Below are 17,781 nucleotides of genomic sequence, written 5' to 3' on the forward strand. Positions count from 1 at the left end.
TCATTGACGTGGCGCTGACCGCACACAGTAATGCCAGTTTGATGTTTTGTGCAATTGATTTGAATGTTACAGTTATCTGCAATAGACTCCCATTGAAACCCAGCTGCAAAACTAAATGGGCCATGCATCCACTTCTATGGACATATTCATGTAGAAATAAGCGGGTTGATAGTGATGTGACATTTTACACTTTTATTTGCTAAAATATTTTAATGCAAAAAGAGTAATATGTAATTTATATAGCTCATTTATACATACATTAAACTAATCATAGCTGCATTTCTTATGAAATTTTAGGGAAAGCTGTGCTTTCAGTGTACTAAAGCAATCACCACTGCTACAGTACAAGTTATCCAAAAGTAACTAAACTGAAGCTATTAACGGTATGTGGGTTTGTATTAATAAAGTTACTACCAAAACACAAAGATGAACTAAAATGAATCAGACTTACCAATGCTTCATGAGAGAGAAGGGGGGGGGGGGTCATTTTAGAAGAGCATGCTTAATTGTTTGCCACTTTATGCCACTACTCATTGGAATAAGTAGCTTGAAAACCTACATTATTTTGAAAATAGCTGAGCCACTGAAAAATGAAGTTAAGACATAAGCGTTGCCACTTTTAGTTAGCTACTCACCAAACACTTCCATTGACCTTTAAATTTGACCAAAATGCTCTTTAACTATGCTGATTGGCTCAATGTGATAAACCGTTTTTAAAGGGGCAGGTGCAGTGCTCGAATTGAGGGGGAGCTGGGGGGATCCGGGACCACCCATAAGGCATTAGGGACCCCCCATAAGAAGTAAAAAATAGACATAGGGGGGTCCGCAAGATACATATATTTTAGTAAAAATAATAATGACAAATCTGATTAAATTCATGCAGTGGATACGGTAAATTTCGTGAATTAATTATTTACACTAATTTATATTAAGTTTGTTTATAGGCTAGTTGTCATGTCTCTTTAAAATGTAAATGCACTGCCTCACATTTTTGAGGGGTAATTTTCTGTCTATATATATCTTTCTACTATATCTATCCACTCCATGCCTGGTTCTACGGGGGTGCTAGAGATCGCGATGAAGATGAGTGACAGCTTTTTTGTGATTATAAAGGAAGCGTTCGTTGTGCGCTTTCTATGCTATATATAATCCATTCATAATTTGTATAAAACTTGTTTTTCATGCTGCTAAGAGGAGGACCAACAGCCACATACACGCTGCAAAGTTTCGGGAATTACATCCGCATATAAATGCGGGATTCACTCTTGAAATAGCAATGACTGACATATTGATAACCACAGCATTGTTTGTTCCTGAATAAAGCAGACTTTTTGACTGAAATGGTTGAATATTCTGCTCTTTCTAAGACTTTATGAAATAATTATTCCTGTGCCACTGCTGAATCTGACAGTGATACCATCCAGTGAGTCTGGAAGCCATCTGATTATTGTCTACTGTTTTTGAGACATTTCAATGTATTTTGATGTTACATGCTTTTATGGGTCTTCAAGTGCCTTATATGTAGTCCCCTGGTATATATGCCATAGTTGCCCTTTTGGGTCTGCTGCTTTGTCACCAGCTAGCTTATCTCTCTTTGTTATATAACATTGGACTGAAAATGTATATATTTTTTTTATTCTTTATCAACACAAAAGCCTGTTCTTTTATGTAAGCCTGTTTTTAATAAATAGTATATAGTTATGCATATTATGATCAAATAAATATATTGTATATTTTGTATAAATTGTATATTGCGAGACCACCATTGTGTATGGTGGGGACCCCCCATAAGACTTGATTCAATTCGAGCACTGGGCAGGTGGCTTCTGCAAACTTGGTCATCCTTCATGTCAGTTCACCTGCCTGTGCCAAATCCCAACCTGTGCCCACATCCCATTTACTATAGCCTACCTCCCTCTGACAATTTTTGCTGATTACCTTCTAAAAGCAGAAATGGCATCTGCCTGATCTGATAAAAGGGTGCCGATTCGCAAACGAGGGTAATAGTTCACATAAGAAATACAGTATTTGTCAATCACTGATCAAGACACTTGACCATCAATTCATAAACAACTTGTCTTCTGTTGGCTTTGCTGCAGAAAATTAAATCCTATTAAGTGATGCAACGTTCAGGCCCGGGGGAAGTGTAATTAAGCAAAACACAATTTCCACAGCAGCCTGAGGGACTGAAAAGCCAACTCAGAGCATCATTGACACAGGGACATTAATCAGCAAGGTGCTGTGATGGTTTCAGGACTGAACTGTCACTGCGGTATTGGATTTGTCACAAATGTGACCACTGAGTGGGAATATTTGTCAGTGCACTTCCCATGCATCACTGGATAACAAACAGCAAGCACAGTAATATTCCACTTACTGTTTCTGTAACTGTGGGATCTATACTTGGTCTGAGAAGTTAGAGTTTGTTCCTGAAAGATTAACTTTCCTTCACCAGCTTTATGTGAAGCAGATGCATTATGGATTTATCATACAGTTGTGCATGACTTTGTTATAAGCAGTTACAGGCTGTCTGATGTCTAAGAACACACGTATATTTTCCACTAACAACTATAAGGCTGCCACATACTGTATATCCACAAGGCTGTGTCTCACAGAAAGTCAAAGAGCCAAAGATCATGACAAAAGCAATTCCATTCAACCCTATGGCAGATCGGTTTATATATGCTTGAAAGTGTTGGCAAAACAGTAGATGCTTTCAATTTGATAAACCTTAATGCTAGTGTGCTAACGTTGTACAAGTTAGTCTTCTCTAAATTTCCCCATGGAATTCCAACACTCATAAGCCAGTGGACATAAGCAGTGCCCATAAATGACACAAAACAGAGCAGCTTATCTTCATATCAACAAATGGCATGAAAAGGCATTTCTAAATCTCAAACAATTCCATTCAGACCTGTAATCCAAAATCCTGAATTGACACTTAATCCCACACCTACATAAAAGATGTCCTCTTAATCAAGCCATTAGTGTAATGAAAAAATCCAACAATACAGATAACTAGATCAGTAAAATCAAGTTATGAACATGATTAATTTGCAGATTATGACTCTATCATATGATTATGAAAATAATACCCGATATACTGTTCAACGTATTCTACAACAGTCTAGCTGCTGTTACAGTCGGGAAAAAATATATACAAAATTGCTAAACATCCTCACCAATTAAAGGCTTTATAATATCTAAATGGAGAGGGGGAGCTTGAATGGAAATGTTGAGAGGTTGAATAGTCCTAGTTTAGAGGGTGTGTAGTAGTGCCCCACATGCACAACACAAAAAGACTGATTGGGTTTTAATCCCCATAATGCATTGCTGCGTAAATCCCATTACAACCATTACCAGGCGACTGCTGTCATCATAATGCGAAAATTCCAGCACAATGGACAATTTAGGGTCACTCAATCTCTCATAGCCATTTCTCTTTTATCTTTTTTTTTTTTTTTCTATTATACAGTAATTTAACTTTTTGGTGAACTTGGCGAAACATATTCTGATTTTCTGCATTATTCGAATTGAAAGTTAAAAGGATAGTTCCCCCAAAAATGAAAATTCTCTCATCATTTACTTACCCTCATGCCATCTAAGATGTGTATGACTTTTATGATGTGTCTTTCTTCTGCTGAACACAAACAAAGATTTTTAGAAGAATATCTTAGCTCTGTAGGTCCATTCAATGCAAATGAATAGTGATCAGGCCTTTGAAGCTCCAAAAATTAGAGAAAGTCAGCATAAAAGTAATCCATATGACTCCAGTGGTTTAATCAATGTCTTCTGAAGCGATACCAAAATGTAACTCCTTTTTCACTGTACATCTTGGCATTGCAGTCTCTAGGCACGTTTATGATTTCAAGCTCGATTACATAATCGAGCTTGAAATCATGATCGCCAAGGAGACTGCTTTTAAAATCTAGTGAAAAAGGAGTTACATTTTGGTCTTTTCTCACAATAAAAACAACTGGATTGCTTCAGAAGACATTGATTAAACCACTGAATCTAAAGGATTATGGTTATGCTGACTTTGTAATTTTTAGAGCTTCAAAGGCCTGATCTCAATTCACTTGCATTGTATGGAACTACAGAGCTGAGATATTCTTCTAAAAATCTTTGTTTGTGTTCTGCAGAAGAAAGAAATTCATACACTTCTGAGATGGCATGAGGGTGAGTAAATGATGAGGGATATTTCATTTTTAGGTGGACTAAATCTTTAACAGTACAAAATAAAAATGCCAAAGGTTCAGAAACCTGGGTGAAAAGTGTTTCAGAAAGATTTAGAAAAAGGACTCTACTAGGAACAGTGTGGTTGTGACCTTCTGACCTGATCAATGTGACTTATCATTTATAAATGCCATCTAGAGCAAAGCTGATTTCCCAGGAACTAACAGGGTATCTTACACCTCCATTCCCTTCAGAAGGTTTTCAGAGTTCACCGATATTTCAAGACTTTAAGGTTAATCAGATGAGATCAATTAAGATGAACTACCTGGCTACTTTTTGCTCTTGTTTAAAGGTGACATGACTATGACTGCTTGAATATTGATTGCACCATGAATATTTATTCCACTACAACTAAACAAATACTGTTATGTCTAGTGATTACCCTCAGTTTAGGCAAATAGCCAAAGCAAAGAGAGGTACTTAAAATTTTATGATAGCCCTCCAACACAAACAAAGCGAGATCTGCATTATTCTCCTCTCGCTTTGTTTGATCCCACTGTTATGACAAGCAATGGGATCTTGAAGAGCAGGGGAACAGGATAGGGCGAGAAACAGGCAGCCAATCAGAGCGTGCTAATCATGCTGCTTTCATAAGCATGGCCGTCATTGAGTTATAGAGACAGGCCTGCAACATTCCCAAACATTTCAGAGAGCATAGCAGTGATGCAGAGTGACAGCTCTCTAATGCAGATGGAGTCTTCCTCTAGGGCTGTATGCTAAGATTTTTGTCAGCACTGAGGAAGTTGTAGACTAGATTGTGTACTGCCCCAAATCACTGTCCTTACACAGCCTTTACTAAACGCAAATGACCTTTACAAAATACTTTTTAACGATCAAAAGCGATTCTGACAGAGCATTGTCCAATATAGCTTGCTTACTAAATAACATCATTGAAATTATATCCTTCATTAGAGAATGTTTCATTTGTGTTTTCAGTGCCTCTGCTCATCTCACAGGAACATAAAGGAAGTGTTTTTATTTCCAATTTACAGTGTGTCAAATTATATGGCTCCCCTCACCTTGTGGGTGAAATGTGTGTGGGAACATCAACACAAGTTCACAGTCTGCTCTTTTATGTTCCTGGCACCGTTTAACCTACAACCAAGCTTTGGGTAAAGACAAATGGCAATGTACACACACAATCTGAACATTCCCTTATATACAAGACATATTCAGCTATCTAATTGACTCAGGGTCCAGCAGATCAAGAGAACATTTTTTTTTTTTTTTTCAGCTCCAGTCACTCCAATCAGAGGATTTGGGTGCTGCAGCAATTGGGGTGCTACTATGCCAAGAAGATTAGAGCAGGTGTCAGAAAAAAAAGAAGAAAAAAAGGCATGGCTACTTTGTGATTAATGAAGCTTCTCTAAATCATGCTCTGGATGCCTATTGATTTGGCACTGCATCTGGCCTGGAGTTGAATTTATCTGCAAGGAAATATGAAAGACTCGCAAGCCCTGCTCAGCCGGTCCAGGCCCTGTGGTATTTCTCCCCTGGCTAATTAGCCTGTGCTGTAGTTATATGCCCTTGAGCATTCAGCACCATCTGCCTAAATTACAGTGCAATGTTAGCTATTCACAGAGAAGACTTTTCAATCCCTGTATTAGACACATCCGAGTGGGATGCCCTAATACAGTCAGTATGTTTCAGAAATTAAATCGTATACATTTTGGGCACATTTCCATCAGAGAGAATGAGTGAAGAGGAAACAGGAAATTATTGGGGAGAGAGAGGGGAATGGGATTCATTGCGGTAGGACTCAAACTTATGCCACCTGAATGAGCACCACGGCTCCAACATGTCAAGAGTTTGTTCACTACTGCTGTACATCGGCTCCATCCGAAATGGATACTTTTCTGATAGCTAAGCAAATATTATGCTGTTACAGCTGTGATAGTATTTAAAGTGCTTTTATCTAAATCATTGACTAATGGTTGTATTATTTGACAATTACACAGATGTGCAACTGACATTATTGAGTGAATGAGCACATTCTGCTTGAGGTAACTAAGAAAAATAGGCTAGTGCTCAGCCTTGGGGAGTAACAGAATACTTGTTATGGTGTTACGTAATCAAGATACAAAAAATGTGTAACTGTAATCTGTTACAGTTACATAATAATTCAACGTATTCAGATTACAGTTACATTTGGTAAAAATGGGTATTACTAACAGGATTACAATTTTCAATATATAAAAATTAAACAAAAGATCCTCCTGGCATAAAATTATAAAGATCGCTGCTTGCTTTAGTACAGAATACAGATATGATCAGATGCGCGCTGGAGATCTCTTCTGGTTCTCTCTCGTGTCACGTGAATCTAGCACCACTTACTGTCACATGCACAAATAACACCTGACTCACATCAACACTGCGCTCTCCAGGCAAACGTGGTCAAACCATTAAAAGTGCTGTTTCATCACAATGGCCACTGGAGAAATATTATCATTTTTATGGAAATTCCAACATTCTACTCACTTCAGTGGAGAAAAGGGAAACAACATTACAGTTCAGTGCAATTTATACCTTCCAGCTGTGAAGATGCAGTGTTTTTCCAAGGACCCGATAGATAATTTAAAGAAGCATTTAAAGGTAAGACCCATACAAAAATCAGTGTTCCCTAATTTCACCGTCAGACCATCTTTCCATTGTTTTCGCAGGAATAGAAGCGGAGAAACGACCACTCCCCCGGAGTATTCCAGTACACAGGACACCTACTGTCGAAACTTTAGTGTGACTTCTCATTTTCATCCTAACTTCAGTTGAAACTCTAAAATTGTTCTTTGAAATGTGTTCATGTTGTAACTGGGACAGCATTTCTTTTTTTCTTTGTTGAAATAAATCCAAATTGTGCACATGAATACCAAATGAATTGAAATTTTTATTCAGTTCTTAGGGGAAAAGTGCAATGGATAATTTATCTGATGTTGATACTTATTATACATGTATCGTTAAGAAGTTCAAAAGTATGGGTGAGGGAGAAATACCGGCAAATGTAACATTTTAAAACTCATAGAAAGTAGGATTAAGTAAATCAAGACACACTAAAAATGTTTAAATCCATTTTTATCTATTCTTTAAAACAATATTTTTTAAAATATTTTATTTTTATTTAATTTATTTTTTGTCATTAAAATCCCCCTTAAACATAAACATAGAATCACCCATAAATGTTAGCTGGTGATGTTTGACTGTTGTTAATTAGCAAGCAGAGGACAGACACTGGAGGCACTGCATTAATAATAATGATGATGATGATGATGATGATGATCTGTGATCTATTGCAGTCAGAAGTTAATGAATGGTCAGTGCCAATTAGTCTACATGCTAACAGCAATACATGGCAGAATTCAACTTTGTACTGTTTTTGAATCTGAAGTATATTCTGTCACATTTTGTTTAATGTTAAACAAGACATAATTCAGTGCATCTGTTCTACTGTATTTGCTTGTTGAACAAATAAACTATTTTCTGTAACAGATCACCTGTTTTGGTTAAAAATGTGGAGTTGTTCTACATATTCTGTTTTCCTATTAAGAAGGCAGTGTCCATGTTTTTCATGTTTTTTTTCTTCTACTGTATATAATAATAGCTACATAACTCATAACATTATTCAAATATGGTTTGTTTGCGTTCAGGCATAATTAAAAGTCTTTGAGAAAATATTGCATTTCTCTTGACTTTATTCACATATGTGATCTTGAGGTAATCAAAAAGTAAAAGTAATCTGATTACATTAATTCTTATTGAGGTAACTGGATTAAGTTACTGAATAAATTTTTACTAAGTAATCTGTATTTGTAACGGATTATATTTAAAAAGTAACCCTCCCAACCCTGCTAGTGCTCATACTTTTACAGATTATAGGTAGAGAACCATGACAGGGAGGTTAAACAGAAACTTTAACACATGAATTCGCCAGTAACTAACTAACTTGGAGTTAATGGAATCCTGAAAGTTTTAATGATGCAGAGGCAGTCACAATGTGTAACCTAATTCAAATAACATGCTGGAAGCCGGCATGCGGGGTGAATGAGTCACAAATAATGCATTGACAAAGTGCTGCCTAAAAAAAAAAAAAAAAAATAAAGGAAAGAATGAAGTCTTGCTGCAAAACCAATCTGTTGTACATTTAATGAAAACAATAATATTAAAAACTGAATGAGTAACTGGAGAAGTTACACCCTGTTATCTCGCTTTTGCACTCGGTATGAACAAAACGTCCAGACTGCCTCAAGCATATGGCTGAACCCTAAATTATTATGTATTGTGTTTTAAGTCCCCTTTCTGCTGGACAGAGTGGATTGTGAGAGGAGTTACTACACTCGGTGGCCTGTATGAGAGTGGAGTGTTGAGATCTTTTGAGAATTTGGTTCAACATTTTGGGATTCCCAGACCTCAGTTTTATAGGTATTTACAGCTAGGCTACCTGCTCTGTATTGTTTTTGGGAGTAGCACATACCCCCCTAAAATGGCAGATACTCTGGGAGAGGTGATTACTGCTTTTGGAAAAGGTCATGAGGCATCAGTGTATTACTCCCTGCTAATTCAGAGTCTGTGGGACGGAGCTTCAACTTCTCTCAAGAGATTTTGGGAGAAAGATTATTTACTAATTTGGTATTGGAGGAGGGAGTGTGGGCTAGGATTCTAAAAAACGTCAAGTCTGCATCTAGAGATGCAAGGGTGCGCCTTATGCAATTCAAGATTTTACATAGATTCTATTGGACCCCCTCTAGATTGTATAGGCTTGGTTTTAAAGACACACCTACCTGCTGGCGATGCCAATCAGAAGTTGGAGACACAACACATGTCTTTTGGGGGGGTGTTAAGATCCAAGAATTTTGGTTGAAGGTTCAGAGTTGTTTGTGTGACGTTTTGGGCACTCAAATTTTACTTTGCCCCAGACTTTGTATTTTGGGAATTGGGTTTAAACATTTAAAAAATTGGGTTCTGACCAGTATCATGATTGGCACACATATTATTTTAAGGGGTTGGAAGTCGGACAGAGCGCCATCATTTCTGGAGTGGTGTGAGGAGATGGGGAGGGTGGCAGCTTTCAAGGAGGTGGCAAATAGAAGGCAGGGGTTTGGGGATGTTTTTGTCAGGAAATGGGGTAATTACTTAGCATTTTTGGGGGACTCTCAGAGAGGGGATGTGGGAAGTCTAGTTTAATTATGTATGTTTATTTTATGTTTAATTAACATAAAATACAATTTATTTTATTTTAAATAAACATTCGCTGGGGTTTAGGGTGAGGTTAGTGATTGGGAATGGATATTTGTGGGTGTTAAATGTTAAATGTTGATTCATTGTGTATGTGTTGTGTTTTTCTCTGTTGTGTATTTTTGATCAATAATAATCAATAATCAATAAAAAATATTAATTACAAATAAACTGCATGAGGATTTCTTTAATTATTTCCACAATATGATGCCAAGTAAGCTGTCTGACTGATCATTATGTTCCTCTTTTCTTTCTCTTTTTTAATATGCATTAGTTTCAAGATTATTTCACAATAAAATTCATAATGTACTCACTTTGGTCATATTTGTTTCTCATTTAAAAAACAATTACATTTGTGAGGCTACAGAAGAGTTATATTACTACCTGCACAAAAGATTCAAAGATCAAAGAAACAAAAAGTCACTTATAATCATATAAATGATATATTAATATTTTATTAAGACGTATAAAATATATTTGCTAATTTCTTTTAACTATGTAGTAAACTGTAAGGAATGTCTACTTTCGGTTATTTGTTAGCAGATTTGTTTGTTGTGATATCCTAATGTGCACTATACTGTGGACTGTCTTCAAGCGGAACAAAGAGCTACAGCACATTCATGTCGCTGTAAACTGCAACGAAAAAACATCAGCAGACAGCATACACATCAATTAATCGCGCAAGGTTACTTTGGCAATCCCTGTATCCCCTTTGTCTCCATGGCACTGGACGGCCAGTTTACATCCCGCTGAAGCGCGGCTGTTCCAGAGACATGTTTTACGCAATAGGTGATTTGCGCAGTACAGTAGCTCCCCAAACAAACGATTAAGCGTCATCACACAGCGCATATCACTGCAAACGTGATACATATTTTAAAGATTAAGCTGGTCGCTCAGACCTACCTTAATGTGCAAGAGAGAAAACACAATGGGGAATTTCAAAGGGATAATCAAGCAGTGGCATTGGGTTTATTGCCATCAGGCTACGTTAAAGCGACAGCTCAATAATTCATCTCATATTCTACATAGACTGAATGGAATGTGCTGATTTTCGTTCTTTATCAGGTCGTTCATCAAGTGGTAGCTAATTTTTGTTACTCAGGCACAACTGGTTATAATTCATAATAATGATGTATTTTTCTCTCATCTTTATTTTATCACAAACGTTTGTCCTAGACAGACGTTTCACCATTATCTTGGCCAAATTTCGTAACTGTGTGAAGATAATTCAACGAGTGGGAGATGAATCAGAGCTCACGGTCGCTTTAAACCGGTGATGTACGGTCAGCAATCGAGGCGTTTCAAGACTCGCTTCTTACCCTTTGAAGCATCCTTTTCTTCTTTAGGCTTCGCCACTTTTCCACTCATAGATCCCAGTTTGGATGAATAGATCCCGATTTAGACTAAAACCCGATATCCGTCAGTTGTGTTCACCCACTGCCGTTTTACGAAATCCTTGGCAAATCCAAAACAAAGGTGCCAAGAGATGAGATAAGAGCTCTGCAAGAAAGAAATTGTAATTTTAAAAAGTGCATTTTCTTTTTACAAAAACGAGAGGGAAAGTGATGGTTTTCATACCTTCTATCGAGATTTAACATCACAACCGTCAATGGTGTCTAACACTGCCTTTATAGACACAACATAGTCGAGTTTACAAAGCGCGTGGTAGTAACAAGTCCGCCAATGTCAGAATTAAACGCAGTCGCAAGGGTAAACCTTCACGTAAGTGGTCTTTGTTATCAAGAATGTTGTCACCATATCTCTTCCACGTTGTCTCCTACATTAATGCACATTGATATGGGGGAAACGGCTCCACCACGAAGCTCGAGGTTTTGCGATGAAAACAAGAATCCTCTCGAACAAAAAGAACGAGGGAAAGGAAAGGGGATTCCACCGAGTGTCAGTCGACGTCAGCTGTGACACTGCACGCGAACGATGATAAAGCCCGAGGAACCACCTTGTGAATCTGCAACAGATATGCTTTATTCGCGAATATACAACTGTCCGTAGAATGCTGCCAGAATATGTTAAAACTGGGACAACTTGCTGTAGTTTGACCGCAACCCATTCAACAGGGCATTAGCACAAACAATACAATTACTGTACAGAATAATAGACGGTTTATTGTAGGTAGTAAAATGATTAGTGCTTAGATATTTTCAAGGAAGGACTAAGCTTGCATATTTCTAAACGCTGTCTGTCTTTTAACAGTAGCCTAGGCTACTTAAAATTCCAATCCCCGCTTTTTTTATTTAATGTAGGCTACCTGTATATATATATATATATAAACGCATTAAATTACAGCAAATGTGGTCAATAAAAGTGCTTAGGCTAAAAAGCAAATTGTCAGTAAAGCAGCCAAGTATAGCATCTCCATGAGCGCAATTACATTGTTATTGTAGAGGATAGTTTTTTGTTTTGTTTTTATCACCCTGCACACGCGATGTTAGAATTTGCCTGTAAAATGGCTGAACGTGAATGACTTAATATAACAAGTAGCCCTGTCTAGCCATCTGCCTAAAGTTCTACTGAGCACATGCAGTGGTTATATTGACAATTCCAGCAGATCTGTGGCGCAATCACAAAATATATAGGCTACTAAAACTGCAGGAGTAGCCATGTAGCCTACTTACAAAGGTGAGAAAATATTAGGCTAGTTATGCACACTTTTGAATGTCATGTGATCCTATCCCGTTTAAACGCGTCTAATTAAAATAATGTTACGGAGTCACAAATCAACCGATCTTAAAGCAGAATATTTTTTAAAAAGTGTCATTTTGAAACAAGGTCTCTCAGATGAATAACATCTTACCTGATAAACCGAAGGAGAAATTCTGTGGCACAGACCGATCGGATTAGCCCTTTTCTCTCTCGTTAAACTCTACTACCGACAAATAAAATTATCCGCGAACTCCGCTGATCACTTTGTCAGCTTTTGATACCTATCGAACCACAAATATTTCACTTGGAAATACTGTTTTTCTATACCTCTGTCAATTTGAAGTTAAAAGAAAAAACATATCAGACTCTGTGTTTATCACCTGACAGATTATAGCCTACTCCTTTTCGGCACTGCGAGTGGAAGAAAACGGAACAGGCAATGGTTTCAGGATCCACATTTGCTATTTTTAGGGATAGCTGGATGCCTTTCAAAGTTTATTGACCCGGCCAAAGAGTTTCTTAAAGGAATGTTCTGGATTAAATACAAGTTAAGCTTAATTGAGAGCATTTGTGGCATAATGTTGAATACCACAAAAAAAAAATTTAATTTTTTTTTTACTTGTCCATCCTTTTCTTAAAAAAATGCAAAAATCAGGGTTACAGTGAGGCACTTACAATGGAAGTGAATGGGGCCAATTTTCTGTGCGTTTAAAGGCAGAAATGTGAAGCTTATAACTTTATAAAGCATTAACATTAATTCTTCTGTTAAAACTTGTGTATTATTTGAGGTGTAAAGTTGTTAAATCGTCATTTTTACAGTAGTTTTGGTTCATTGATATTACATTGTCATGGTAACAAAGTTGAAAAATTGGCTATAAATTTACACACAGAAAAGGTTAGTAAGCGATTTTATCACACTAAAATCATGTTAACATGCATATTGTTTATGTCTTGTGGCTATCATTTTCAAATAAAGAGTATTTTAATGTTTACGGATTGGCCCCATGGACCCTTTTTGCACTTCCGCGTTCGCGAAGCGGAAGTCATCATAGTTGGGTAAACGCAATATGGCCTGCCGAGGTGTGTGTGTTTTCACAGTGCTTAAAAGTTTTGCTTGCATTTACATTTGGAGACGTTGACCGCATCGTCAATCAATGGTTAAATCTAAACTCGAGAAAGATTACAGTTGTTTTCTTTTAGAATTTGTGCATATAGGAACACTAGCGGCACTGATTATTACAGTTTGTCCCAATCGCCGCCATATACAGTAGTTACCCAACTATAATGATTTCTGCTTCGCGAATGCAGTAGTGGTTCTAGCTTGTACGGCGCCCTGGGCAAAACCCGCTTCAACACGCCCCCAAAGTTGCTGATGGGGGGGGGTAGGGTATGTGTGGGTGCGTCATGCCGCCCCACCGCAAGATCCCGCCGCCCCTCCCAGCAAGATGCTGCCCTGGGCAACAGCACGTTGCCCATGCCTAAATCCGCTACTGCGCGAACGCCATTGTAAGTGCCTCACTTTAACCCAGATTTTTGCTTTTTTAAATAAAAGGAGGAACAAGTCAAAATACATTTCTATGGTAATCAATTTTATGCCACAAATGCTGTCGATTGAGCTTAACTTGTGTTTAACCCGGAATATTCCTTTAAGATGCTGTCCAGGACTTTAAACTGACAGCAGGTTTTTTTGTCACTGGGTTCTCATTTTTTACATGATAAAGAACCAAATTACAAAACAAAGCTTCTAGAAGGCTTAGCTTGACCACTTGGGATAGTCCCAATTTTGAAATTTCCTGACCTCTTAAAATATATTTCCACAATTAAAGCTTTGAACATTTACAATTATATAAAATACATCTGGCCTCTCTCAACTTTGCCAATACATCTTACAAGAGGGCAAACTTAAAAATACACTTGACATGAGAAAGGGTTAAAAAGAAATATTATGTTCAGCCACCTGATTTCCAGCAGAATAGTGTTCGCTTCCACAAATAATCATGGCATTTTAAGGTTGCAATCTTCAAAGTCACCTTGGTGAATTCAAGAAGATGTCAGGCATGAAAAGAGGCCATCCAAGATGTGCAGGTTAAAGTGGCCTATCTGAGCACAGTGTGTCTTTTGGCTTTGCAGTTTGTCAGACAAGAACTCGCATCCCAGCATAAGAGAGCTGGAGGCTATTCTAACCTCCCTTTGCCCTTCACTGTTCCTGTTGCTGTGATACACAAACATCACAGCTAAATACTGTAAAGTCTTGTCAACTTGTCAAATCATTTGTTTAAAATGGTAATTTATGGTGGACAAAAAACGTTGACAGTTGTGAATTTATTGGAGCTAGAAGCTTAGTTACAAAACAGTTAGTCCCCTTATAAATTTCAAGCTTCTAGAAGCAATAACAGTAATACTGAAACAGTGTGCTTATTCAAATACTACACAATAATGAACATTTTATTTTTCTGTACTTAAGAACTACTTATGCTTGCTGAACACGATCACTTTTAACTTTTAATATTATTTACTACTGAATATATTGTTTCATCTCTTAAAGCACAGAGACTTTGTGGATAGTGGGTTATGGTGTATGCATTGTATAGTATATATCATTGGCGACTCCCTATCTTGGCAAGATTGTACTGCTGTACAATAGTGACATGCATATCCTTGAATTTTCAGCACAGATGAATATCCTCCTCCTACATCATGTATATTCATGAGAACTGAGAGATGCATAAAATATTTCTCTACTGGTTCTGTTAGCATTAAAGAAGAGATACAGATTTCCAAATGGGAATCAATATTTTCCAGATCATGTGGGTCAGTGTGCTCTTGATCAATGAAGTATGGGGTCACCAGCCAGATGACATGATGGAAACATCCTTCTGAAAAATGATCTCACTATTCTGCAAATCTTGTTGCACTGTTGGTTTTCATCATTGCTGTGAATGGCCTTTGTGTCAGGTAAGACAGATTTACAAGTCCAATAATATCACCAAATGTGTATCAAAACATTGTATTTTCAGTTCAATTAAACATCGATAGCACAAAGACAGTCTCAACTTCATGGAGACTTCATCCAAAGAATTTATAATCTCATTACATTTTTGGCTTTTTGAATTTTGAATCGAATTGGATCACATTAATCACCATACGCTTTTAATCAACAGACCACTAACTTAACCTTGGTTTGTGAATGAATGTTTGGAGTAATGTTTGATGTCACAGATGATTTGTTATGGCTGTATTGATCCTGACTGCCACACTGACAGCATACAATTACATAGTAACCTCCCTTTTTCCATTATGTGTGTAAATTCTAGACCCTGTTGGAGAAAACATGCATGCTGATACAGAATAAGATAGCTAGGGAAAATTCCTACTGTATTCTGATCCCTGAGTGTATATCATTGCCCATTATTTTTTCACTTAGGCAGTGCCCTCCACCATATTCCCCAAACAGCAATAGCACTACTAACTCAATACATGCTTCAGCCAATCAAACATCTCCCAGCATGTCACATGCTCACTAATGCTCAAGATTCAATACATGATACCTAACCATTCTCACTCCCACACTGTTCGTTGTGTCAGTCATCTGTCACTCACATCAACCTCTGATAAATAATAGTAGTAGTTAAGATTTAAGACTATGAATTATCAGACTGGTAAGTCAGGGGTGTTATTATCCAGAGAAATGCTTTTTCTGATGAATGGTTGAAACGATAGTATTACATGTGCAACAATTGTTTAAATGTTTGTGAAAAAGGCTCAGAACGTTCAGCTATGGGCTGACATTAATGGCAGCTTTACCGCAACTAGTTTTGTGAAAAGGCACTCACTTCAAAGTGACTTTGTAGAACACAAAATTAAGTTATTTGTTATTAATTACATTTATTATTTAATCTCAGTATTTAAATAAAAGCATTTGAATATCTGGTCTCAAATCATTCATCTATGTGGCTGCTCAAATAGAAAACCAAATGGTGATTTTCTTTTTGGAAACCAAATGATGCATCAGGAAATATAGCATCTGAAACGTACTAGTCAAGTCAAGTCATTTATATTTGTATAGCACTTTTCACAACACAAATAATTTCAAAGCAGCTTTACAGAAAATTATGCTTTAACAGAAAAAGAAGCTGTAACATATGTAATGTCTTCTAGCTTTGAATGGAATGGAAGTGATTTATGGACCACGGTTATGCTGAGGATTGAGTTTGTCGCCTGTTTTTGTAAATATTGATATGTCCGGTGCTCTGGACGAGACTGATAAGGGAGTCATTTATTTTCTGTTACAATCAGTATTGTACTGATATGACATCACAGTGAGAGCATGCATACCCCAGGGATGGTTGTTTTGTGGCTTAGTTTTTAATATAGTTAATTGTCTACCATCCACAAAGGCTTTCATTACCAACGAGAGATATTCTCAATTACTTGTTTACTATTTTTGCTGCATAAGCATTAAGCATGCATGCTTCTTCCAGTGCTGCATGGTGCACATATGGTAGCAATGACTGATACCAATGGGGTCAGACAGTTGTTAGAACTGAGTTCAAAGGCTTTGACCTGACACCACAATTCTGTCACCTCCCTAACCTAAAATTGGCACAGTTGACCCCACTGGATTTATGCTAAACTTTCAAATGCCATCACTCAAATATAGTTGCTGTAGATTTACTGTTATGTGGTAAGGGTCAAATTTAACCCATGGCAAGATTGTGCATATATACTGTACAAATACTGAGCTCAGCACATGAAATATCCTGCAGCATTAAAAGCCTTGGCTCTCTACCTTTCTCACTCTTTCTCATTTGCCTTGCTCTGTACCCCTCCATTCAGAGTGCAGAGTTCTGTTTAACATTCCATGGGTAAATACTGGGCTTTATAGCTGCTCTGCCCTGGAGTGTTCGGAGCTGTTATTAGTTTACAACTCTGTCCTGACTGATCCCCAGAAGACTAGTTCAAACACTGTACATCAGTACAAAAAAGAAGACTGGGGAAAAAAATGCAGCAACACATTTGGAAATGTTGTGATATTTAGTTAGGCACAACGTGAACTTTTCTTCATGATAGTGAATTGCAAAGTACTGTTTGTGAGTTTGTCTTTGTGGCGAGCAGGGTGTGACCGAGCGATAAGGAAGGACAGCTGGGGGAGAATTATTGGAATCAGCCGGGAGAGAGTTAAAGAGGAGCCAGAGCCGCAGTTCGAGACAGACAAACAAAGCTGTCTGTGTGTCTATTTTGAGGGGGTGCTGAAAAGCACACCGTTATGTGTGACACTGAAAAGTGTGTGTGTTAATAAATGTCTTACGTTTGGATGTTTACCCGGCTCCCGCTTCCTCCTTCATAAGAAAGGCAGAGGTCTGCCACAGTCTTGTTTCAGCATTAGATGAATCCCTGAAGCCCTAATTCTGTATTGGGATAGTTTAAGAACTATCAAAATGTCCAAAAAATGTTTTATTCAACATATTTAGGGACATATTCCCCCATCACCCCCCAATGTTTATTTAAAAAACAACCCACTGGTTTAGTGGCAAGTTCCATTGTGACAATTTGATTCCTATAGTGTGACACCATGCCCTGCTATTGGAGCATGTTGTCACAAAAGGTCAGTATGTGTTCAGTGAACTGTATCGTTTTTCCTGGGCAAGACATTCAATAGAT

The 17,781-nt window shown here is 37.5% G+C and overlaps 1 protein-coding gene across 3 annotated transcripts in view; it reads right to left on the reverse strand.

Moving 5' to 3' along the window:
- The window catches only part of LOC127413261 (fibroblast growth factor 13), a 210,151-nt gene extending 197,595 nt beyond the window's left edge, over positions 1–12,556 (reverse strand). The window contains exons 1-2 of one of the 3 annotated variants that reach the window (XM_051650236.1): positions 12,272–12,556; positions 10,779–10,959 (exon numbers count right to left, since the gene is read on the reverse strand). In XM_051650236.1, the coding sequence (XP_051506196.1) occupies positions 10,779–10,827 (49 nt within the window). In that variant the 5' untranslated portion in view covers positions 10,828–10,959; positions 12,272–12,556. Of the gene's footprint in view, positions 1–10,778; positions 10,960–11,037; positions 11,343–12,271 lie in introns of those variants that run through there. The other 2 variants (XM_051650240.1, XM_051650237.1) reach the window with 2 other exon arrangements.
- Positions 12,557–17,781: the final 5,225 nt, after the last annotated feature.

Source organism: Myxocyprinus asiaticus, chromosome 22 (genome assembly GCF_019703515.2).
Source record: "Myxocyprinus asiaticus isolate MX2 ecotype Aquarium Trade chromosome 22, UBuf_Myxa_2, whole genome shotgun sequence".
Taxonomy (NCBI): Eukaryota; Metazoa; Chordata; class Actinopteri; order Cypriniformes; family Catostomidae; genus Myxocyprinus; species Myxocyprinus asiaticus.